Below are 24927 nucleotides of genomic sequence, written 5' to 3' on the forward strand. Positions count from 1 at the left end.
CTTTGGGAAGATTCAAAAGTGATTCTCAAAAAAAAAAAAAAGTGAGATGACTGTAAAAGATTCTAGAAGGTTTTTATATACAGATTACTCCATTAATGTCTTTGAGTTCCCGCTCTATTTGAAAGAAACCAAAGCTGCAAATTAGATGATATTATAGGTGTGGTTTAAGCAAAAGAGATGATGAGAAACACCAACCAGTGGGCCCACCCCCAAGAAGAGGCCTGGGGGGCAAGCAGGGATTGGTGAATGCCTGATTATTTGTGTTTGGGGTTAAAATGAAGCAGTGTAAAGGGAATGTACAATTTCTTCAGTTAATGGCTTTGTAACTATTTCCTTTGATTAATCGCTGGGCCTGAACACATCTGGTGTAAGGGCTTCTGAGGTCACACCTCTCAGGGCTGGAGTCAGAAAGAAGTGAGAAGGGACATCTGGATGGCTCAGCAGTTGAGCATCCGCCTTTGACTCATGGCATGATCGCGGGGTTCTGGGATCGAGTCCCACATCGGGCTCCCTATGGGAAGCCTGCTTCTCCCTCTGCCTGTGCCTCTGCCTCTCTCTATGTGTCTCTCATGAATAAATAAATAAAATCTTAAAAAGAAAGAAATGAAGAAGTGAGAACTCGGGGTGATGCCCTTGCCCAGTGCCTGGCACATGGAAGTGCCCAGCCAATTGTGCTCTTGCTGTGTTGGCCAGGATTTAACATTCGGTGAGTTCTGAGTCATTCTGGGGCAAGAAAATCATAGCGGGGCACCCAGGCTGCAGAGGACTTCCCTGATCCCCCATCTTGAGGTGTCGGCCTCCTCAGTCCGTGCCTGGTCACCCACTCATTCCCTGTCACTCCTGCTTTGTAAGTCTGCTGTGTTTGCTGTGAGGCCATTTGTCCCACTCACAGCAGGCAAGGCAAGAGGTGGGCAGGCGGAGCTAGGCCTCCCAGGAGGCTCTTCCGTGTGTGGCCTGTCATGCAAACTGACTCCTCAAGGCTGCTATGCTCATCCCCTCTTCCTGTTGCTACTTGTGTGGGTACAAGAGGCACAAAAGTTTCAACATGAGCAGTTGTTTCGAGCCTGACCAACTCCACGAGCTACTGGCTTTAAGTTATAAGATCACCACCGAACTCCAGCAAACTTCAGAAATGGGCCTCCGTTAACTTTCGGCCCTTTGCATTCTTGGTCTATTGTGGTGTGGTGGAGTAGGGGGGCGGGGGGCGTTCTGGAATCCCCGACCCTGGTCACTTGGTTCTCCTCCCTATGCCTGGTGGTGGCAGTGTGAGGAACAGCGGACACCAGAGGAGTGTGCGGGCCAGGCCATAGCAGGCCCTTGGTCAGTGACAATTTCTTCACCGCGTGTCTCCCCAGCCCCTGCCAACGTGGCCACATCCAGGAACCCGCCTCTCCCCCCAACCTCCTCCTGCTGCTAAACAAATCTACAGGCACCCCCACTAGGTTCACAGTTCCCTTGTACTTGCCCAAGCTCCAATCACCCCTCCGCACAGCGTCTATCAGCCCTTGCTGGGGGTGAGTGCTTAATATCCACATCAGGTCCAGAAAGAGAAAAAAGGAGCAGGAAGGATGAGAGGCGCTTCCCTCCTCCATGCTCCTCAGTATTAAAGCACTTTCCATGGGTCTGTCTCAAATAAGCACAGCCAGACTCCACCAAGGTCACAGCAGGAAAGTTTGGTGTCCCCGCTTACCAGGGCTCCTGCACCCCTCCTCTGTCCCCATGCCCTTCTCTCCTTCTGGTGCAAAACATGTGAATTGGGGCTCTCACTGTAGCATCACCTCCCCATTCATTCATAGCAACCCATTAGGCCAGGACTACACATGGTGTGGGTTAACCACATCCCCTTCTGGGAACCTGGAATTAGACCCCAGAGAGGAGTCAGAGAGCGGCGAGGTCAGGGGGACTGAGGGACTGAGGCCACCATCTGGAGATGGCTCCGAGCAAGTGGGTGTGTGAGTTCATAGACACTATCTGCAGGGAAAAGGAGGCAGCAGCCTCCAGAGAGATGAGCACCCGGTGGCCACCCAGGCCGACGTGAGGCAGACGTTTCTGGGCTGAGTGCTGCACATGCACCAACCCGTTTAATTCCTGCTCCCATGAGCAAGTGTGGATGAAGACACTGAGGCACAGAGAGCTTGAGGAGAGGGGGATTGAGCAACCTTACATTTGGTGAAATGCTGAGATGCCCCGATACCCCTGAAAGGATCTCAAGCTTCCATACAGGGGCATGTGTTGTTTACATCACACAAGTTGGAAGCCAATGAGCACCCTGCCCCTCTATTCCTTCTTTCTGGGCAGTAGTCCTTGGGCAAGGCCCCAGGGCTCTTTGTGATTTTCGGTTCTGTTTTCAATACCAAGTAAAACTGGGGGTCCCAGGTCAAGAGTGTGAACTGAACCGATCTGGGAAAGCACCCCCACCCACCCACCCCCGACACACACACACTGGCAGACAAAAACAGAGTATTCAAGGTCATCCAAGGGTGCTCCACCCAGGGGAGGGATGTGGCTCCAAAGCATGACATTGGTTTCCAGAGACAGCTGCCCACCTGCCCACGTTATGGGTCGCCATGATGGAGAGCACCTCGGTGGCCTTTATCCGCACCATGTCATTATTATCCTTCAGCAAAGCTTTCAGGCTCTCCAGGCAGCCTGCAAGGAAGGCACAAGAACCTTTGAACACTGACCAGTCGCAGAAATCAACTAACCCAGAAGTCAAGAGGTGAGGCAATACTGGGCAACAAGAAACTACCAGAAGCTTTGCTGCTTTAGGGCCTTGGGGGATCACATCAGTTGCAGAGTATTTCTGATTCACTAAAGGAGTCTGTGTGTGCTAGAAAGGCTCACACAGGGGACTTTTTTTTATCTAACCCCCTGCACGCTTCCGACCAATAGCCTTATCTCTCCATCCACTTCAAGATTTTTAAAAATGGCCTTTACATCTGGAGAGACTGAGGGGTAATATTCTCACCCCTGTCCCTAAAGTAGTCATGTACCCTGGAACAGGCTACACCTGGGGATGCCAGGTTGAGCAAATAAAAATCCTGCTGTATTTATTTATCTGGCTACCCTAGCCTCATACCCCTCCTTCCTCTGAACCTCCGGTTTTCTTATCATCTTCCCTCCCAAGGCAGGTGCTATTAGAATTAAGATAACATGGGCACTGCACTGGGTGGTGCTGGCCCAGAGTTAGGCTTATTAAACAGCAGTTTTTATTACTGAAGCTCCACCCGGTGTCCTAGGCCCTGGTTCTAGGAACCACAGCCAAATCTGGAATTAACTAGCCCTTGAGCCAAGGCCGGAGGGAGAAGCATAGTTCATCCATCCCCATCTGAGAAATGTGTAACCATGTCAGGAAAATCACCTCAAGCCTTATTTTGATCATTAGAAGGATGGGACACAAGGGTCATAGCTCCCAGAGACACGTGTGGTTTTAGTAAGGCGTGTGCCTATCTTTTGTGATAGCCTCGTGGTTGAGATAGATAAACAGGGCTCTTTGGTGGATTTATGGCCAACTAGTTGAGCCACAGCAGAGAGGGCTGATTCATGGCTCTGGGTAGGACGCTGGTGGTGTTTGACTAAGGACTAACTAGCTCGGACGGATGCAGTGAAGGGGCCAGGTCGCCTCAGCCCCTCCCATTCCAAGCCACTGTGCTGTCCATCCAGACCCCAGTCATCGTCACCCGGGCTGACACTCACCTATGTCAATGGCCGCATAGACATGTTCAGGGTCATGCATGAGGTCGCACAGAGCCATGAGGGCTTTCTGCCTCGTTAGCAGGTCCTCCGACTGCAGCTCCTCATTCAGCTTGGGCAAGGCCCTACAGCCATAGGCAATGGAGGCCTGAGCAGGGTTAATGTCAGGGGGCAGGTACATGGAGACCCGGGCATGGGACATCTTTCCACGCCTGCAGAGGGCAACTGTCTAGCTCTCAAAACAAAGCTCTGCAGAAACCACTGATTAAAAGAAACCAAAAAATTGTTGTTATTACCACTGGGATTTAGAAGCTACTCCTCATTTAATCCTCAAAACTATAAAAGCAACCAGGTGGGTATCTTTACTTCTATTTTGCAGATGAGCAAACTGAGGCTGAGAGCAATGAAGGGATCTGCTCAAGGTCACAGTAAAGATAAATAGCAGCCCAAATTGCAAACTCCAGAGTTCTTCCATGCTTAACGACAGAGGAAAACCACCAGTACTTTACAGGCTGGGCCTTTGGTCAAAGGCTCCAAAGAGACAAAACAAACCAAAGAACCAAACAGGAATATGGCCGCCACATGTAGTACTTACCTAACACCAGCAATACCTAGTATCTAACTCAACTACCCCAGAAGGAGGGGACTTGTGTTATCCCAATTTTACAAAGGAAGTAGTTGAGGTCTAAGGGTAGGAGTTGGCTTCAGGTCATAGAACTGATGAGGCCAGGCCCCAGAGTTTAAATCCAGGTCTAGCTCATCATCCATCAGGGACCCATATTCAGATGCTTCTGATACTTCCACAAAAAACAGGAATTAAGGTTAAAGCATGATTTATTTTTATTACACACATGTACACTTGGAGCAACTATAGGCAGTGTGGCTCAGTATAGCTGACCCTTGAACAACACAGGTTTGAAATGCACAGGTCCACTTACACGTGGATTTTTTTACAATACAGAACTTTTTTACATAATACTTTGTGCATACTTTTTCACATAAATACCAAATGCATTCTCTCTCCCTTATGCTTTTAATAACATTTGGTTTCCTCTAGCTTCCTTTATTGTGAGAATACAGTATATAATAAATACAACATAATGTACATGTTAATGAATGATGTTATCGGTAAGGCTTCTGGTTAATAGTAGGCTTCCTAGTAGTTAAGGAGGGAGTAAAAAGTTAGAAGTGGATTTTCAACTGTGGGGGAAATGTAGTATTGGCTCTCCTAACCCCTATGGTGCTCAAGGGCCAACTGTAGTTAATAATGGGCTCCAGAGGGACGCCTGGGTGGCTCAGCAGTTGAGCATCTGTCTTCCAATCAGGGCGTGATCTGGGAGATCAGGATCAAGTCCCACATCGGGGTCCTTACAGGGAGCCTGTTTCTCCCTCTGCCTGTGTCTCTGCCTTTCTCATAAATAAATAATTAAAATCTGAAAAAAAAAAAAAGAAAAAAAAAAAAAAGAATGGGCTCCAGACCCAGGCCATGGGTGGCCCTTCTTCTACCTGTGTCTTTCTGAAGTTGCAAAAGGCAGGTGATAATAGCTCCTCCTTCCCTCACTCCCAGAGTTGTCATATGAACTGCTACTCATGAGTCTGGCACACTACTGTCACAGTGGTGATTACTGCCATTAGTCCAGTGACAGTCCCAGCCCTGTGGGAATGATCAACTCCAGTAGAGTAGGTGAGCCAACCTCTGATTCTGGGGACTAAGTGACCGGAGGAAAAGAGGGGAGGGGACCTGGCTGGGAGCGGCCTTTGCCATTTCTGGGCTCCCCCTGCAAGACAGTGGGTGCTGGGGACAAGGGCCTGACCTCCTCCTTAGAGGAGCATGGGTTAGGGAGAGCCTTGGGGTAAGAGGACGCGAGCCCGCTGTGAGCCGGACTGGGTGGATCTGGGGACCCCCTGTTACCTCTGGCAGCCGCCGCCGCTCACCTGCCTCGGCTCGCGGTCCCGGAAGCGCACGCCCGTTGCCAGGCGACTGGGTTGCCAGGATACCTCGCGGCGTCCGCTGCACCCGCTGCGCAGGCGCGATCGGCCTCGGGCCGGGACCAGCTGTAAAGGCGAGAGGAGAAGGCTTTCCTGGGTTACTGTGAAGAACAAAGGCGGCTCAGCTTTGTTCATGGTACAGAAGGGAAGCGAAGTGACTGTACGTCTTTCTCTGAATAGAACATTGCAAGTCTTTAATCCTCACTTACCGTGAAGTGGTAACATCCAGTTTACAGACAGAAACTTCAGAGAGGTTCAGAAGCTCCCCCCAAATCACACAGGCCTGATCCCTGGACTGTCTAGCTTTGGCTCAGGCTCCCTGATAGACAGTCGGACGACCTGCTAATGACACAGATCAGCCCCTGAGGTGGACCCAACACACGGCTGGTGGGAGCAATTGTTCTTCAAAGCAAGTCAGACCCAGCCATCGTCACCTGCCTGAAACCCTCCTGTGGCTTCCCAGTGGTCTCAGGACAGGGTCCAAACTCCTAGCCTGCCACTCAAGGTCCCGGATCATGGCCTCCAGGACCATGCTGGATTCTTTTAATTTCCCAAATGGTCAACTCTTTCATGCAGCCTGAGCTGCTTGTAACACTAACCACTTCTTTTCCTTCAGGACACAGTTGGTGTACACCTCGACCATGAATACTATCCTCTCCATATTAATAAGTGACCCCATAGCTTAATTATCCCATTGGCATCCTTCCTCCTCCAATTCTCTATTTATTTCCCTGCTTCCCCCAGCAGACTCCAGCTTCTCTGTGGAGGCCATGTCAGTACTGTTTACTTGCCTTTGTAGTGCCAGGAATATACTAGAAAGTTTTCAGTCAATGTAAAATAAAAGAATGGGTAATGGACTTGAATCAAGATTTATAATCTACAAAGCACTTTCACCATCTTGTGTGACCCTCGCATCAAACCCTTGAAGTTGATAGGCAGGTCCATTTTATAGCAGAGTAAACTGAGGCAGAGGAAGAGAGATCAACTCATGTAAGTCCACCCCTCTGCCTGAGTCCTTAGCACTGAAATTTAACTAACAAAAGCACCAAGCATTAGCCTCCAGCACAATTAGCTTTGAAATGAAGATCACTTACTTAGATCTTTGTGCCCAGGATCCCATATTGTGATGCAGAGATGTGTCCCCTACTGTGGTTCTTCAAAGGACCCAGTCCTAAAGGATCTCTCTAACCCAGAGCCCCCTAACTTTTTCAGGAAGGTGGTGTGGAGAGCACTGGGCTAGCAGTCAGAAAATCTGGGTTCCAATTCTAGTTCTTGATTCTTTTGATTTTGTGAGCCTTAGGTCCCTTGTCCGTGAAACCAGGGAGCTGAATCAAGTAAATTCTCAAAGCTGGGAACCCCCAGGGCACCCCCAGGGCACCTGTTTTAAACAGGTCTTGGGATTGAGTCCCACATTGGGCTCTCCTTGGGGAACCTGCTTCTCTCTGCCTATGTCTCTGCCTCTGTCTGTGTGTCTTTCATGAATTAAAAAAAAAAAAAAGCTGGAAACCCCAGGCCTCTCAGAAGGAGAAGCAGGCTCCCCGCACGGAACCCGATGTGGGACCTGATCCCCTGGATCCCAGGATCATGCCCTGAGCCAAAGGCAAATGCTCAACCACTGAGCCACCCAGGCATCCCCAGTTTTATCATTTTTCAATCTCCTTTTTGTCCCCTTTTAAAAGATACATACAACATAATATTAGTATATGTTAATTATAAAACATAAAAATATAATAAACACGTGTGAATTCACCGTCAGAACATTATCAATGCCTGGATCCTCTTTCCCTATCCTATACCCCATCTTCCTCTCCAAAGCTAACCACTCTCTCTCATTTTGTGATTATACAGTCTTACAAGTGCCTCTAAGGCCATCCAGCTGACATGCCTCATCTTCAAACAGAAACTAGCTTATAGGAGCTCAGTGACTCAGGTCAGCTTTTAAACAGCCATTAATTACAGAAATTAATTTTCTAAAATGACCCCTTTAGAAGCCAGGCATATGATATTCAGGCATCATTAGATTCAGATCTATACAGATTAAGGTCAATGAGTGGTAGGCCGCTGCAGGGGGCTGGACTCCAATCAAAGGCCAATGCTACAGCAAAAGTTCTTATGCCATGATTGCAGAGAGGAGGAGGTATCTGCGGGAAAGACTAGAAGGAGGGAAGCACACCAAAATACGTTAAGGCTGACCTGGCAGGGCCAGAGATGGGAAATGTTATTTACTCTGTATTCTAAATTGTTTATTTTTATTTGAGTTATTTATTGAATGGCAATATAGGCACATGAAAGGAAATCTAGAAGGTATGAAAGTAAAATGTCTCCCTCCCTCCTCAGGCCCAGCCAAACAGGTTGTCCTCATCTATATGTAGCAACCACTGTATCTTTCCAGAGCTAAGCTAAACTTATACAAGTAAACATGATTCGTTTACTTTTTACTGTGGCAGCATACTTGTGTTCTTTACCTTCTTTTTAAAAATTTAATTCACTCACCATTCACTAAATGTATGATATGCCTAGGCACTGTTTAGTTAGCCAATGCAATAGGCGGATTAAATAAACATCAACAGCCTTGCTCTCTCTGCTGCCAGTGGGGGGAGATAGACAATCAACATAAACAATAAGTTATATAATATGTTAGAAAATAGTAGGTTCCTGGGAAAAACAGAGCAGAATAAGGGGTTGGGAGGATGCTACAATTGTAAATAGGCTGCTTTGGGAAGGCCCCATCTAGAGGTGTTATCTGAGCAAACTTGAAAAAAGGGGAAGGAGGAGAGCAATGTGAATATCTGGGGGAAAAGCATTCGGGCTTAGGGAACAGCCAGTGCAAACCCCCCAGTGCCTGGTGTGTTGCAGGAACAGCAAGGAGGCCAGTAGAGTCTATGCGGGATGGGGGGGGGGGGGGGGGGATAAGAGGTGGAAGAGAGGAAAAAGGCCAGAGCAAATTACGTGAAGCCTTTTGAGCCACTATAAAGATTTTATTAATCTGAGAGAGATGAGCAGGCATTGGACAGTTTGGAACCAAAGACTGCCATGATCTGATCTGTTTTAACAGGAGAATCCCTGGGGCCACTGAAGGGGAATAGGGTGGGGCAAGGGTAAAGGCAAGGCGACCAGCTGGAGGGAGAGAAGGTAATACACTGGGCAATACCAGTGGAAGTGGGGGGGGGGGAGAAGTAAGGGGATATTGGACAAATTTTCAGGGTAGAACCTACTGGGTTCACTGATAAATCAGTTATGGGTTGTGAGAAAAAGGAGTCAAGCGAGGTTATCTTGGAGATCCCTCCATCCCAATATATAAAGAAAAATATGAAATATTTAGATAACCAGAAAAAATCACATTTAATATTATGAAAATAAATATTTAAACACTTCACATAATCCCCACCCGTTCTTTTGAGCTACCACCTATGGCCTGGAGGCCAGGTGCTCCAGTCTTTCCATCAGCCCCGCCCCGCCCTGCCCCCGCCCCCGGGGTCCCGGCCCCTCCTCCCGGCCGCCCTGCCCCGCCCGCCCCGCCCCCGGGGTCCCGGCCCCTCCTCCCGGCCGCCCTGCCCCGCCCGCCCCGCCCCCGGGGTCCCGGCCCCTCCTCCCGGCCGCCGTGCCCCGGCCGCCGTGCCCCTGCCCCCGCCCCCGGGGTCTCGGCCCCTCCTCCCGGCCGCCCTGCCCCGCCCCCGGGGTCTCGGCCCCTCCTCCCGGCCGCCCTGCCCCCGCCCCCGTGGTCCCGGTCCCTCCTCCCGGCCGCCCTGCCCCGCCCCCGGGGTCCCGGCTCCTCCCCCCGGCCGCCCTGCCCCGCCCCCGGGGTCCCGGCCCCTCCTCCCGGCCGCCCTGCCCCTGCCCCGCCCCCGGGGTCCCGGCTCCTCCTCCCGGCCGCCCTGCCCCTGCCCCCGCCCCCGGGGTCCCGGCCCCTCCTCCCGGCCGCCCTGCCCCTGCCCCCGCCCCCGGGGTCTCGGCCCCTCCTCCCGGCCGCCCTGCCCCCGCCCCCGTGGTCCCGGTCCCTCCTCCCGGCCGCCCTGCCCCGCCCCCGGGGTCTCGGCCCCTCCTCCCGGCCGCCCTGCCCCCGCCCCCGTGGTCCCGGTCCCTCCTCCCGGCCGCCCTGCCCCGCCCCCGGGGTCCCGGCTCCTCCCCCCGGCCGCCCTGCCCCGCCCCCGGGGTCCCGGCCCCTCCTCCCGGCCGCCCTGCCCCGGCCCCGCCTCCCAGCAGCTCTGCCTCCCCCACTGGAAGCCCGCTCCTCCCGCCCTCGTTACCATGGTGATCGCCCAGCGCGTGCGCAGTGTCCTGGAAGCTTCTGCAGCTCCCCCGAGACGCTCTGGTTGCTACAGTGACCTCTCGGTGGAACCGCGTGTGGACTCTCCGCTGTGAGCTCCGCCCAGAGCCCGTCCCTGACGCCAGAGATTCGTCAGACGCCCTCGGGTCCAGCGTGGTGCTGGTTGCTATGGTGATCGCGGCCACCGGCCCCGCCAGACAAGGTCGCGCAGCTCCTGGAGCCTTTGCAACCCCCGCGGGTGAGTCTGCCGCCCCCTGTCCCCCCCGGTCCTCTCCTGTGCAGGGGCGTCCCGGAGGCCCTGGTTGGGAGGGCTCCGCGTCCCCGCCCACCTCCCGCAGTACGAACCTGAACCCCGGGGCCTCCTTGCTCCCTGAGCGGCCGCCCTGGGCCGGGCCGCGTGGTCCAGAAGGGGAGCCGGGTCAGGTCGGGGAGGACGATGGGCCTGTGTAAGACCCCTCTAGCGGAGGGGGGAGGACAGGAGAGGACGCAGGGCTGTGGTGTGAGGGGCCAGGTGCTGGGCGCGGTGCAGGGGTGCAGAGAAATGCCTGCAAGTGTAACCTGAGGTCCCTGACCCACCCAGAGCCTTCGTCGCTTGGAGACTAGGAGCAGGGGACCACCTCAATTCTGCGTCCTCCACCTGGGCGGTGGTGATGCCCAGCTTGGCATTTGTGCCATGCCTCACTCACCCCGGTGATAAATTCAGAGAGGGGCCGCTCCTGGTTGGAGGAGCCCCCAAGCAGGGCCAGGAAAGCCTGGTCCCCCCCACCCCACCCCAGCCATACTGCCTGCAGATGGAAAGAGATGATCTCTGGTCAGTTTCCCTGTGGGAGAAGGGGGCGTGGACCAGTGTTTAAAGCTACTGAGACTAAGCATAAACTTAAGGATGAGTCCCCAGGGATTTATGTAGCTCCCTAACCCTCTTTTGCCTGGCTGGGTCCACAGGACACTCTGGAAGGATGAGGTCCTCGCTGACATCTTTGGGGCCGCCTGTGAGCCGGGACCGCATCATCACCAGCTTCCCTAAGGTAGAGAGAGTCGTTAGCCACCCCTTTAGGTGCATGCTGCTCTCCCAACACCATCTCCACATCCACATTCCCCACCTGCATTCACCACCAGAAACGAAGCAGGAGAATCGGGGAGGTCAGAGGTCAGTCCCTCTCTAACAAAGCCCAGAAACTCAGTAGACTTCTTCAGAAACAGGGAGATTTGGCACTGACTTGCCCGAGGTGGACCAGCTAGTTAAGGGTGACCCCAGGAGATGATGTGGCGTGGAGGTTAAAGGCACAGACTTGGCAGACAGTCCTGGGGCTGAATCCTGACTCTATCACTAAACTATGTGACTGTGGGCAAGTTACTCAACCTCTCAGCGCTGCTGGTACATAAGGATAATTCCTCACTTTGGGTGTTTGGCTGTTGGTAAACAGGAGCTCCCTTACCCGAGTTGTGGTCACTGCCATTCTCATTGGTATTATTACTATTATCAAAGTAGCAGTCTAGTTTCCTGACACCAAATCCAGCGTCCTCCCTCCTTACCATGCTGCCTTCGCTTCCTGCTGAAAACACGAAGGTCTTTCATGCATATCAAAATCCAGTATTCATTGCATCAGGGGTTGCATTAGGTTGCAAATCAGTCCAACCCCTAGAGGAGGCCATGCGACAATATTTCCCACCTTTGTGTTGCCGCTGCCTTCTGATCCAGCCATTGAAGGCCAGGTAGTGGAGCAGTTTGTAAAGCACAAGATCAGACACAGTATAAAATGTCCTGGGGGGGGGGGGGTGCTGCTTCAACAGCAAAATGCTATGTCCTGACCCAGACGGGAGGAAGAGTGAGGCTTCCCTTCAGGAGCAGATGTGTAATGAGACTCAAAGTCAATTAAGTAAAATGTGAGGAATGGAGCATACTTCCACTGGTGGAAAAAGGAGAGGGGAGAAGACAAATGCACGTGTTTGTTTATACGTGCCAGAAATCTCTCTGGAAGGACACAGAAGATCTTGCTGTCCGTGGTTGCCTCCATGTGACTTGGGACAGGGCATGGAGGGAAAAATCCTCTCCTTGGAATGACCTCTCTCTGTCCTTTGAATTCTGTGCCCAGGCTGGTACGGAGGAAGGAGGGGACTGCAGACTTCGGGTAATTTGGGCCTGTCTCACCTTTTCTTCCTCTGCACACCCAGAGAGAAACCTGTGGTGCCTCGGACCTGTGGACAATTCTCCCAGAAATTTCCATCCCAGGCAATTGCTTCCCTAGAGAGCTTCACCGTGGTCACCAGGGATGATAGACACTGATGTTTAGTGAGCCAAAAGGAAGGGAAGTATGATCGGCACAGAACGGTCCAGGTCTCACGGCGCAGAGGGCTCCATTTACAGAACAGATCAGCGAGGCACAGAGAGGCGGGGGGGGCGGGGGGGCTGCGGGGCGTCACACCTCTGGGCGTGGGAGAGCCAGGACTTGACCTGAGAGCCGGCCGGAGGCATCTACCGTGTTTTCACAGAGGGTGAGATTCTCCTCATCCTGTCTGTGGCAATTCATCATACATCGCGGGGCCACATCACTTCAGACCTGAGACATTCCTGGTCAGGTGGGGCAAGTCTCTCTCATTACTCTGTGCCTCAGTTTCCCTGTTTCTAGAATCAGCTCACACTTCTTGCCCAGTCCTCCTTGTTACATTTCTTCAGTGCATCCACAGTGGTGGGATGCCTCTAATGACCACGGTGGCCAGGCTGACACCCCCCCACCCCATCCCACCCCCCCGCACCCCATTTGAAACTGCCGTGAAAGTGGATGGGGGCGGGGAGAAGCAGCCTGCTTGCTCATGAGGTAGTGAGGAATGTGGGCTGTGGGCCGAGCTGCTCACCTCCCTTACCCATTTGCTCCTCCCCCCAACCACATGACTAGGTTATGAGTGTCCCCACTTTCGGGATGAGGAAACGGGCTCACTGAGATGCTGTGACTTTACCTTTTGTAAAGCTGCTTCCACTGTCCCTGCCGCCTTCATCCTGCCTGAAGTCGAGGGGACAGGTTCTCCAGGGCAGAGCCCACCTCCGTGCCCAGGAACTCCGAAGAAATGCTAAGGCTAGGAGGGAGGTGGAGCCCTTGCCACAGGGGAGCTGTGGGTCCCAGCAGTGCCCCAAAGGACATGGTGGGCAGCCTGGGGGGACCCTTGCCATATCACAGCAGGCCACACCAGCAGCTTCCACCAGCAGCTTCCAACGATGCCCCTCTCCCCACATCCTCACCACATGCCATCCTCAGCCTCTGCCAATCTGAGAGCAAAACATGACTGTCACCTTCAGTTTGTTTAATGTCATCTTTTCCGATGGTAAAATAAAGGGGCGTGCAACGTGTATCATGACATCTTAATAGCCACAAATATTTGTGCAGCACTTAGTGTATCCACTGATGGCTTTACAAGCATTATTTCATTTTATGCCCCCAGGCTTCTGGGGCCTTCTAGATTAGAGACATTAGACAGCTGCCTGGGATCACACAGCAGCTAAGGGGAGACATAGGTCTCCCTGACCCTGAGGGGGTGCTCTTCAATCTTGACCCGTTCTGCCTTCCAAGAAATGTGGAAGACCCAGAGAGCCCTCCGGGATATTTTCCTTGCACATAGATACACAGTTTTAAAGCAAACGTGGCATCCAAGATCCTAGAAGGCATGGAAGGATCTCGGTGCCGAAAGTGCCCTGATAACCCACCCCTCTTCTCGCCTGGAGAAGTCCAGAGAGGATAGGGACCTGCCACATGCCCACAGCAAGGGCACAGCTGCCCCAGGCAAGACCCAGCTCTCCGATTTGCCACCTGGGCCCTTTGGTCTGACCCCCACTGCTGCTCCTCAGGACTCACAAGACCTGGGAGTCTCGGGGCCACCGATGGGATAGAGGACGGGTGTGACAGAGGGGTCAGGGAAAACTGATGAGCTGGGCCGTAGGGAATGCTGGCAGGCAAGTCACCACTTTGCTGCCCTACTTGGTCATGGAGCTGCAGCTTTGTAGGATGAAGTGTCCATCTGTCCATCTGTCTGGCTTTTTCCAGTGGTACACCCCTGACGCCTGCCTGCAGCTCAAGGAGCACTTCCATGGGCAGGTCAGCACCACCTGCCAGCGCAGGAACACAGGGACTGTGGGGTGAGTGACCCCATAACCCAGGGGGCGCGGGATGTGGGGGGAGGCAGTAGGTAGGAATGAATGCATGGATGAATATATGAACGGGCGGATGAAACACTTACACATATGATGCCCGTAGAGCCCAGGATGGGCCTGGAGGCGACCGGGATCTTCACCTGGCTTTGCTGCTGTAGGGAATGTCTGCCATAGAGAACTGCTTCCCCTTTTCTCAAGAAGTCCTGCATGTGACTTCTCAGCCTGAGGTCCTTGGCATATGTCTGCTTTCTCCATCTGGAATGTCTTTCCTACCCTTCAGCTCACAGTATAGTGTTAGGGGGCTCCCCACCCCCATCCCCGCCCCCCAGCCTGGGCTGGGTACCCCTCCTGTGTGCTTCTTGGTCCCAAGCACTTATCTCACAGACTTGAGAGTTTGCCTCTAGATTCAGCACTAGACCTAGCCTGTGAGGGCGAGGGCTGTGTCTGTTCTGCTCCCGCCTCAGCAGCCCCAGCACCTGGCACCACCTAGCCCTGCTGGCTTTGGAAGTTTGCAGCAGTTACTCCCTCCCTTAACACACAGGTACCAGGGCCTGCTTTGCCTCTCCTCCTGAAGAGCTCATGGTCTGCTCAGGTAGTCAGTGGGGCTCACAGGTGTCATACAGGTGTGGTGAGGTGGCCGTGGAAGCCCAGCTCTGAGTTCCCAGATAGCACAGACTGAGGCCGGGCTCAGGTCAGAATGTCCACGGCAGCCATGGTCACAGGATGAGAGCAATGGCCACCAGTTAGGGTGGTATGTCATGTAGATGACCTCTCTGACACCCTTCACAACAGCTCTGGGAGGTGAGAAACTGAGGCACAGTGGGTACCCCCATAATACCTCAGCAGTACCTTTACTCCTTCATCTGGGAAGCTGGAGTTAGGGCCATCCTGCTCCAGAACCAGAGGCCACCTGGGAGCAGAGAAGGCACAGCCTCTGTGTCCCCAGACATGGCCAGGGGAGCTGTATCAGGTCCCCGGGTAACACAGGTGCCTTCTTGCTGTCTGCAGGCAGAGGAAGTACTTGGTCCAATGTCTGAGCTCCTTCCGCATGAGCTGCCAGGCAGTTAGTGACAGTAGTGTCCCGGTCAGGGAGTACCTGCTTGCCAAAGCAGGAGCCCTTGCAGCCCCAGGCATGGGTAGGAAGGTGCGGGGGCTCTGCCCCCAGTGCCTGTAGGCCCTGCCCACAGCACTGTGTCTGGTCCTCACACGTCCAGGCTCCTCACTGTGCCACAGCTCCCATATAGCCCCACCTGGGACTCCTCCCTCTAGTCTGTCAGCCCAAGACTCAGCCTCCCTTCGTGCCCAATTCTTATCCTCACCACTTGGGCCCAGTAGGGTCAATGGTACAGCCCCTGAGAGAGTAGAGTCCCGAGAACAAATACAGGCCTTCTGCCCTCTCCTGTGAGTGCCAGGGATGGGGACACACATCCCAGAGTGTCTCAGCAGGTGGCCTGTTCCCTGTTAAGGACTGACACGTGGCTCACGAGTGGGGAGCTCGGGGAAGGAAGGGCCCGTATGTGTGAAGATGCTCTGTGGCCACGCTCGCACGCAACACAGCCATATCCCTCACAGGCTCCGACTCTCCAAGGTGGTGGTTGTTGGCGATCTCTACGTGGGCAAGACCAGCCTCATCCACAGGTGCGCCTGCTGCCCACACCTCCCAGCACTAGTTGTCACGCTTTTCCCTGGGAGACCAAAATGACACTGTCGTCATCAAAACTGTGTGGTTGCTGGGTGCCATACCTCGGAGGGGGTACAAGGAATCAGGGAGATCCAGGTTGGGTGGAGGGTGCAGGGTCCCAGGACCCTGGCATTCATGACACCATCCCCTGGGACCATGGGCTCATGCCTCACTGGCCCTGACCTGCAGCATTTGCCATCTGGGCTGCTGCAGCCCCCTTCCCCCCCAGCAGTTCTTATCAGCAGCTCCGTCTGTCTACTGTTTCCCTCTGTGGACCATCATCTCCTATTCCCTGTGGGTGCACTTCCCATTGCCTGCAGACTTTGACTGTCATGAGCGAAGCTTCCACACACAGCCTCTCTGATGACTTCCTCAACTCCCACAGGTTTTGCAAGAATGTCTTTGACCGTGACTACAAGGCCACCATCGGGGTGGACTTTGAAATCGAGCGCTTCGAGATCGCTGGGATTCCCTACAGCCTGCAGATGTAAGTGGTCATTGTGTGGCTCATGAGTGAGCTTTGTCAGGGGAGAGCCATGGGGAAAGCCTTGGTGAGCTCCTTGACTGTGCCCTGTGGTGCTCAGTGAGGACCTGTCTAGATAAACAGGAATGGTTGTATGAAACTGGGCTGCACCAGTTCCCAGAGGCCTGTGTACTCCCTCAGTCCCCATGGGTGTCTCACGTTGGTCATCAGACCTGGGAAAGTCCTCACAGCCCAATGTGCCCACCCATCCTCATCCTACCCTGACTCCCACCCCTCATGTTCTGGCTCCGGGTCCCCACCCCTAGCTTGCCTGGTGCTCAGTGATCCCCCCACCAGGCCAGCAGGGTGGCGTCTGGCCAGTCACTTCAGACCTCTGAGCATCTGTTCGCATCTGGAAAACGGAGCCCAAAGCAGTCCCTGCCTGCCGGACTCTGGTGGAGGCCCCCTAGTCCACGCACCTTCCTCCGGCTTGATGTTTCCCCACTCCTCCTCACCCCTCTGTCTGCACTCCACTCCCGTTTCTCTCCCTCTGTCTGCTTCCCTGCAGACCCCATGTCTCTGCATCTCGGTGGCCCCATTGGTTTCAGTCCCTCCCCTGTTTCCCTCAGAACAGCCCAGAGTCTGTTCCCCAGAGCTCTGGACCTTGCCTTCCCTCTCCTCTGGCACCTGGAGGATGCTGCAGGTCTGTGTGTCACCAGCTGTACCCTCTCCTGTGTGACTTTCTCCCCCCTCCAGTCTCTCCTGTGTGGCTCCTTCCCCTTCCTAGGCTCCCCACCCAGCTGCCCCTACACCACTGTGGCCTGCTGCCTCGGTCCTGGTCCCCTTCTTTCTCTCTCCCTAGGAGTCACACCTGCTTCTCTGGTTTCATCCTCAATCCTCTATGCCCTGCCTGGGCTTAGCCTGGAGATCTAGGGTCATCGAGATGGAGCTCTCCCTCTCGTGGACCTCAGCTCCTAACTCTGCCCGCTTCTCTGAGGACAGCCCCAGTGCAATCCTAGACCCAGATGGCACCACCGCATCCCTGCCCAAGGGAGAGTATGGGGCCAGACCAGAGCAGAAGAGGCTGTGAAAATGCAGGGCTGGGGACCCAGGGGCTCTGGAGCCAGGAGAGCTGAAGAGCACAGAGCTGATGGGACAGCCCAGGTGGGGCCAGGCAGAGAACAGCCTGTGCTGGGCTCCCCTTTGTGGCCACCGGCTGTATTGACTAGAGTAGAGACGTAGTCCTGGCTCAACTTCTCATTGTCCCTACTGGGGACACTGCCAGCCATCCCGCTGGCCCCACCTCCAGGCCACCCTCCCTGATTCCCACCCAGAGTCATCTTCAGAAACGAAAGACGTTATGAATGAATTAACAGAAGAACAGTGCCAAAAGGTTCTGCATCATGCTGAATCACTTGAAAAAATTTCAGACCGTTGAGATCTTATTCATGGCTTATCTACTTTTCCATTTACAGAAGAAAGTTAAATTTTGATCTGCTATTTTTAAAAAGGGATGGGTTTTCAGAGTCAGTCCTGTGTATTGACCGCCTGCCTGGTTCTAATATTTTATTTTATTTTATCTTATCTTATATCATCTTATCTTGTCTCTCATGAATAAATAAATAAAATCTTTTTTAAAAATAAAAAATAAAAATAAATAAACCAGAGCAAGTAGATCTCAGTATGTGTCTCCCCCTGTCCTATACTGTGCCGATGGCAGACCTTGTTAATTTTTTTTTTAAGATTTTATTTATATATTCATGAAAGACAGAGAGACACTCCCAGGTCCCACCCAGGGACCTGAGCATCCCCTCTGCTGCAGGGCCAAACGTGAAGCCATGGGCCAGCCACACACGAGCAAGTGGCAGAGCCTAGAATCCCAGGGCCATTCACCAGGCCACGTCTGCAGGTGGACTTCCACATCTTCAGAGTGAGCACATCAGGGGCATACTCTCTTTTTTAATGGCACAGACTAAAGGGACTGAGCTACAACTCCATTCATCTAGACAGAGGAACTAGGTCAGGCCCCTCCCCCAGGGGCATATGACTCCAGCTAGGGAATTCCCCCCTGGGGCCCCATGGGAAGGAATCCCAAAGAATTGCAGGGCGGGGACCACTAGCTGGTGGTTTAGAGCACTGCAGTTGCTTCATCTGCCACCTCTTTCTTTCCCTTTCTGTCTTTGCCACCACACAGCTGGGACACCGCAGGGCAGGAGAAGTTCAAGTGCATCGCATCTGCCTACTACCGGGGTGCCCAGGGTGAGCATCCGGGTGATGGCAATGGTGGGGCCCTCAGCCACGTATGGCAGTAGGCTCCCACTGGGCTCATACCAAGTCCAGGTCCTCCGCCCAGGCACCAAATCTGCCCTCCAAGAACCACTGAGAAAATCCCCAGCCAGCCCTTGGGGATGAGGAGACTGCTTTCCAGCCAGCTGGGCCTGGGGTTGGCCTCAGCAGTCACATCCTGCAGGGACCCTGTGCTGGTGGGTGCTCGCTTTGGAGTCTCAGCCATAGTTTCAGCTCAGTAGGATGCTTACAGGGGGAGGCACATGTCCAGAAACCCCAGAAAAGAGCAGAGTTGACTCCTGGAGGAGGTGCGGGGAGGCAAGGCTGGAGGGGAAGAGTGGAAGGGCCACAGGAGGACTGCACCTGCTGGTGGGGGGCGGGGGGCAGGTAATGGGCAGGCCTCTCAGGCAACAGGCGACAGCATAAGATCCCCACTTCAACACTAGCTTCCTGGGGGTTTCAGTGGAAAACCATTCACGGTATCCAAAACCAGGCTCAAGTTATGAGACCCAGTTATGTCTACTTGATGCTGGTGTAAAGAAATCACAACATCGCTATTGGAGATTTGAAAAATGCAAAACCAGGAAACCGTGATCACCTTGGTTACAGTCAGAGTTCCAGCTGTGGCTTGTCTTCTCAGGGAAGACATCCCCTGAGGAGGAGGTGTCAGGCACTGGGCGTACCCCTGAGAACAGCAGCCCAGCCCACCACCATCACCATGTTCTATAGCCTTCCTTGCTTCATCCCCCTCTGCCTCAGGGGGCCTCCTGCAGCTTCAGGCAAGATGCAGAGGAAGGCTCTAGCTGGCCCTGATCACATCCCCAGGCCCAGTAGAGAGCAGGCCTTGCTGGAATGTTCTCTACGTAGGACTCCCCTCAGGACACCAGGGGACCCTGGACACCCTGAACACCAACCATGGGGCCTGGGCAGGATCAGTGATGAGAACCACCCTGCTCCTCAGAAACGGTTCCCCTAAAGCTGCTTGTCTGTTGCTATTGTCCTCAGAGCCATAGATGCCATTGATCGAAAGTCCTGCATCAGGCCCTAGATCAAGAGCTTATAAAATAGCTGTTCTTGCTTAAACCTCACAGCACCCCTGAGAGCCTGAGGTATCGTTCTCACCACTTCACAGATGGAAAAACTGAGGCTCTCAGCAGTTAAGGCCCTCACCTGAGCTCCCTTAGCTGTAAGTAGCAGAGAGGAGATTTGAACACAGGAGCCCATGAGCTCATCTTGCCTCCCTGGATACCCCCTCGAGCTGGGCCTCTGGGTATGGGTTGGAGAGGGCGGTGGGTTGGTAGATCGCAAGGGGGCGCCATGTGGTGTCTCCTTCGCAGCCTTCATAGTGAGGACCTGGGCTGACTGCCTGGGGGGCCATCCCAGCAATTCTGCGGAGTCCGGCTCCTCTCTGGGTTTCTCTTGGGGAGCAGGGAGCTGCCTGAGGGGAGCCCCTCCTTGTACACCGTGTTTGTCTCACCTGTTGCTGACCAGCTCTTGGCTTCTCCCCGTGTGTATAGTGATCATCACAGCCTTCGACCTCACTGACGTGCAGACTCTGGAGCACACCAGGCAAGTCTGGGACTCTGCAGTCCCTATGGTTCCTTTGGGTTCAGGAATGCCCATGAGCTGGGCCCCCAGTGGGGGATGCAAGGGACCAGACTCGCTGGTGAGAACTGACCGCCCACAGGCCACTTACTGCCTCCTCGCCACATTATCCCTTAAGATTTGCCCCCATCTGCTGAAGGCAGGGCCAGCTCAGGGTTTGCAGCCAGCCCAGGCTGACAGGGGCCGGGCTCAGAAGGGCCTGCCTTTGCTTTAAAGCTCTGCTGTCACCATCTTGAGAGCTTTAGTGATTGTTGGATGAGGGGCCTCCCATTTTCACTTTGCTCTGGGTCCTGCAAATTATGTGTAACCAGTCCTCTTGTCTTGGCTGGAGACCTGGTAACATGACCAGCGCCCCGCTCAGCCAGCCGGGGTCTGGGTACCTTCCCTGCGACTCGTGGCTCAGTGCTCCCAGTGCGCCCCCAGACCTCTCTAGGTGGATGAATGCCATCTCTCAGCCTGTCTTCCCTCTGTGCAGGCAGTGGTTGGAGGATGCACTCAGGGAGAACGAGCCGGGCTCCTGCTTCGTGTTCCTCGTTGGAACGAAGAAGGACCTTCTGGTGAGCACAGCAGAGTGAGAAGCTCTGGAGGGCCCTCCGGAGAATGCAGCTGCTTTCAGCCCAAGCTTGGGGAATGGAGGGTGGCATTGATGTGCCTAGATGGGAATTTGAAGACCAGGAGCTAAAAGTTAGGGGCACCTGAGTTTCCTGTGCTGGTCTCATTGGAGAGGGATCAGCAGGATGTAACCCCTGGGGAAGTGTACCCTGGCCCATGCACCTGCCCATCCCAGGGTGAGATGGGGAGGTGGAGGCAGAGGGGGAAGCTCTCCCCCCCCACACACACAGGAGGGTCAGGAGGGCTGCTTCTCCCAGTCAGGGGCTGCATGTAAGCAGGCAGAGGTGGAGGCTGTGCGCCTGGCCAACGAGATGCAGGCTGAGTACTGGTCGGTGTCAGCGAAGACAGGTGAGTGGGTGCGGGGCTATCGCCCCAGAGGGTGCAAGAAGTCTCCTTCCGTGGCTCTGTGGTATGCTCAGGTCACGGCCAGCTGTGCTGGTGATCACACAGGGCCTTCCACTGCCTGAGAGGAGGTCTCCTCGACTCTAGAGGGAGACCCGTGGGCATCAGGAATAGGGACACCTGGCCCTGTGCGCGTGTTCTCTAATGCATCCCCTCCCTCTGTGAGGCAGATCCATTTTATCCCTGCAAGGTCACGTCCAGGGTCACAGGGAGGAAGCAGCAGGGCTGGAATTGGAATACAGCCCTCACCTGTAACCACTATACCATCCTGCCCCCCACCTAAGAGGCACCTCCTGGCACATAGAAGGGCCCAGTAACTGGGGCTCCCATGTCTTTCCCGGATGTCATCGTGGAAGACACTGCAACATTGCTCATGGCCCCCTGGCCCTCACCCACATCCCAAGTCTGTCCTCCAGGCACACGGGACCCCCAGCCCCTGAGCCGGCTTTACCCACAGGCCCCTGCTTACTCCAGCCCAGGCTAGATGCCTAATGTCTCAGCCTTGGTGTCCTCATCTGGGAAATGGGGTGATGCCGTCCATCTCATTTCATCTTTCTTGCAAAAAATGTGTTTTAAATTACAGAAGCCATATGTTTTCACTGAGGAAAAATTAGAAAACACAGAGAAGCAAAGGACAGGTTGTTGGGGGTGGTAGTGGTGAAATGAAATACCATGCAGTGACTGGCTCATAGAAGGCCCCAGCAGCTCAGGGGACTCAGGAATTATGCCTTGAAGTCCTTGCTCCAGGTGAGAGGCTGTAATAGACATCTGGTCAGGGCTGGCGAGGCAAGGATGAGAGTACTAAGGGTGGGTACCACATGGTGGGGTGGGGAGGGAGCACAACCTCCAGCCCAACCCAGTTCCCTCTGCTCCTTCATGACAGCATCCCCTGTACCCTCTGATAACTACCTCCCCTTAGAGATTCACTGAGAATTCCCTATGGGCCAAGCAGGATTGCCCTGTGCAGTTGTATAGGTTGTCAGCTACACAAGGCCAGCACACATGGTGGGGGCCAGAACCTAGCTCTGTGCCCAGATGGGTGGCCTTCTCTGCCTGAAGGAAGTCTATATGGAAGTTGACCCCCCCATTAATCCTCATAGCTGTCCACTCGACAGGTGCTCAAAAGTGACAGGAAAAGCAGACACCCTTCTGATCTCCACGCATCCCAGTGGCAGGCCCAGAGGAGATACTCAGTGGTGATTAGTTGGAAGAGTAGATGCTGGGAAACCAAGGCTCAGAGATTTGAGGTTGCTGCCGGAGCAGGGGCCCCAGGGCCCCAGAGGTGGGAAGCCAGGCCGGCCAGCACCATCCCTTGCCCTGTGCCACCCCAGGCAGCTCCACAGGTGGGCCGCCCTGGCTCCCATACCCCCTGGCTCCAAAATTCGCCCGTGAGTAAGGGCCGAGGTAATGGGGTCAGGGCTGTCTCTTGGGCCCACAGGGGAGAACGTGAAGGCGTTCTTCAGCCGTGTAGCTGCCCTGGCATTCGAGCAGTCAGTTCTGCAAGACTTGGAGAGGAGGAGCAGCACCCGGGCCCAGGTCGGCGACGGAGACCTCATCCGTGCGTATAGACAGTGGGGCCAAAGCTGGGGAAGCAGGCTAGCAGCCTAAAATCCATGTCTACCATCCTCCCATCCCAAGAGGCCACCCCCTTAACTTGTCCCCTTGAGCTGTCCTCTCGGGGGTACCATCTTTGCCATTACTCTGACATCAAGTCCTCAGTCTCCCTGACCCTGCCGCCAGCTCAGACTTGCTCCCTGGCTCTCCCTGCCCTCAGGAGCTTCTTCACGAGCCAGGCTGGCGTCCCTGGCTGTGTGGATGTGTTCTGGCTTTGGCCTTCCCAGTCTGAGTCTTTCCCCATGCTGTTCCACCATCTGGAATACATCCTCGGCCTCTCGGCCAATGCCAGGTCACCAAGGCCTTGCTTGAGAGGCCTGGGGGTCAAGCTCAGCTCTGCCCAGCAGTCACGAGTGGGTGCCAGTGGCAGGGGAGGGTGGCTGCTCCGTGTTAGCTGCAGGCACTTAGTTGATGCCAGGCGACTTCTCCCATCCTTACAGGAATGGAGGAGAGTCCACCCGAGACCCAGGAGAGCACGCCGTCCTCCAGCCTGGGTTGCTGTTAGCTGGGGCCTGCATCAGAAGCCTCTACTCCCCGCACACACATGGGCAGTGCCTCCCATGACTGTGGATGGGGTGACATGAAGCCATCCGTAGCTGCCCACCCACCATGCTGAGCCCCAGAGCTCAGCAACTTCTCTTTAGCAGGTTGGGAGCCAGGAAAGGGTGGCACTGGCTGCCCAGGAGCCCCTCTTCACTGCCCCACTGGTGGGCGCACAGTGGTGACCGTCTGGAAGGCCAGTTCCACCCAGATAGTCACCAGACATTCCCCCCTGGCCTCGAGAGGCCTCAGGAGTGCAGACACGAGACACTTGTGTCCCACAGCCTGCATCTCTCAGTCTTGGCACACATTAGCTGCCCACACAGGCCCTCTGACCACTTTGCCGGGCTGGCCTCAGGATCCTTCTCTTCTCAGTGGTCTAGGCAAGTCTTTTCTGTTATTAGCAGGACTTGCAGTTCTCAGTCCCAGAGCCCCAGGCCTCACTGTCCACTGTCCCTCTGCCACAGACTTGTGGGATCCCGGGTCAGCCTTGCCCCTCCGGAGGAGGATGGACAAGAGGGTCTCTCAGGCCCCTTCTGGCCCAGGGGTCAGCTTTGGCTCCTCTTTGATCCTTGTCCTGTTGGTCAGTGGGTGAGGATGGGCAGAAAAGGCCATCATGCCCCTCTGGCCCACCTGGACAATGAATTTCCCCAGCTGCCCCTGGGGTACAGTACTGCTGCATCCCTTGTGCATGGCGCTGCCCTGCTGTTACTGGCAGTTGTCACGCAGACACTGTTGGGCTGGTATCTGTGGTTGCCCCCACCGCCCCTCTCTCTGGTCTCCACAGGAAAGGGCCTGGAGAACAAGAAACTCTGCGTGCCTGCCTCTCAGGACCTTTGTGGTGGCCTCCTTGACTCTTTGGAGGACATCGGAGGCCCTCCGGAGTCTGGCAAGCTCCTCATCGACACCTCTCCATCCTGCACATCCAGGACAGGCAGGCACAACCCAGGCATGCCCTCCCTAGTGCCCACTCTCTCTCTGCCCTCAGGTTGCTCTTCTATGGGGGCTTTAACTACCCGCACCTGCCCCTGGCTGGGTGCCCACTCCTCCCCACCCATCCCATCCCACAAGCAGGTGGGCACATCTGGGCATATCCTGCCTGCTTCTCATAAATGGCGAGCATTTTGCCAACAGCTGTTCTGGTCAGTGCCCCGAACAGTACCCCATACGGTGCTGGGCACACTGTGGGTGCCCGCTGCATATTCACTGGCTGGCAGCAATTGCTAAATGCTGGTTGGGGAAGGACACATCTTTTTCTGTTCAGTCTCCCTTCACCACATTTTAGCTGTTGTTTACAGATAAAAACAAAAACAAAAAAACAAAAAAAACAAAAAAAAAAAACACCTCTTTATATAAATCACTGTTAAAGGAATTATGTACATGAGAATTGTAATCCAAAATAAGACACTACGAGGTTTTGTATACAGTGTGAAAGTCCCCTTCCTGTCCTTGGAAGTAAGTGCTGCTAACAACTGTAAGAGTCCTTCCAGACTATTCCTCTGCAGCACAACCATGTTTGTTGGCTCATTTGCTGTTTGAGCAGAATGGTCTTTCCCCGCACATGCTGCCCAGCCGCAGCCTGCAGGAGCCTGCAGGAGCCCTCCCTCCACACGGAGCCTACTTGTTCCTTTAGC

At 54.4% G+C, this 24927-nt stretch overlaps 2 protein-coding genes across 17 annotated transcripts in view; one reads left to right on the plus strand and one right to left on the minus strand.

The window, feature by feature from the left end:
- RSPH14 (radial spoke head 14 homolog) overlaps positions 1-5778 on the minus strand; it is a 78157-nt gene extending 72379 nt beyond the window's left edge. Inside the window, exons 1-3 of one of the 3 annotated variants that reach the window (XM_038575776.1) lie at positions 5629-5778; positions 3697-3954; positions 2547-2649 (exon numbers count right to left, since the gene is read on the minus strand). In XM_038575776.1, the coding sequence (XP_038431704.1) occupies positions 2547-2649; positions 3697-3895 (302 nt within the window). In that variant the 5' untranslated portion in view covers positions 3896-3954; positions 5629-5778. Of the gene's footprint in view, positions 1-2546; positions 2650-3696; positions 3955-5199; positions 5582-5605 lie in introns of those variants that run through there. The other 2 variants (XM_038575775.1, XM_038575777.1) reach the window with 2 other exon arrangements.
- Positions 5779-9943: 4165 nt separating this feature from the next.
- RAB36 (RAB36, member RAS oncogene family) lies at positions 9944-24654 on the plus strand. Of its 14 annotated transcripts, XR_005379420.1 has the most exons (13): positions 9948-10187; positions 10892-10974; positions 13984-14075; positions 15663-15728; positions 16157-16258; positions 18057-18164; positions 18429-18493; positions 20038-20089; positions 20601-20682; positions 20995-21085; positions 22578-22675; positions 23194-23400; positions 24081-24216. XR_005379420.1 is itself a non-coding variant. In XM_038575784.1 (12 exons), exons 1-12 carry the CDS (start codon positions 10118-10120, stop codon positions 23335-23337), a joined length of 1053 nt encoding a protein of 350 aa, XP_038431712.1. In that variant the 5' UTR covers positions 9948-10117; the 3' UTR covers positions 23338-24224. The 14 variants fall into 14 exon arrangements, 10 of the variants coding, with proteins under 10 accessions (XP_038431707.1, XP_038431712.1, XP_038431711.1 ...); XR_005379422.1 differs by lacking the exon at positions 23194-23400 and having other exon boundaries at positions 9944-10187; positions 20999-21085; positions 22578-22697; positions 24081-24101; XR_005379423.1 differs by lacking the exon at positions 24081-24216 and having other exon boundaries at positions 9944-10187; positions 20999-21085; positions 23194-23236.
- The last annotated feature ends 273 nt before the right edge of the window (positions 24655-24927 follow it).

Source organism: Canis lupus, chromosome 26 (genome assembly GCF_011100685.1).
Source record: "Canis lupus familiaris isolate Mischka breed German Shepherd chromosome 26, alternate assembly UU_Cfam_GSD_1.0, whole genome shotgun sequence".
NCBI lineage: Eukaryota > Metazoa > Chordata > Mammalia > Carnivora > Canidae > Canis > Canis lupus.

Coding starts and splice junctions, on each gene's coding strand:
- RAB36 (XM_038575778.1), top strand. CDS start 10,118: ATGGTGATCGCGGCCACCGGCCCCGCCAGACAAGGTCGCGCAGCTCCT. Junction 10,975..13,983: donor TCATCACCAGCTTCCCTAAG/GTAGAGAGAGTC, acceptor GGCTTTTTCCAG/TGGTACACCCCTGACGCCTG. Junction 22,698..24,080: donor CGGCGACGGAGACCTCATCC/GTGCGTATAGAC, acceptor TGGTCTCCACAG/GAAAGGGCCTGGAGAACAAG.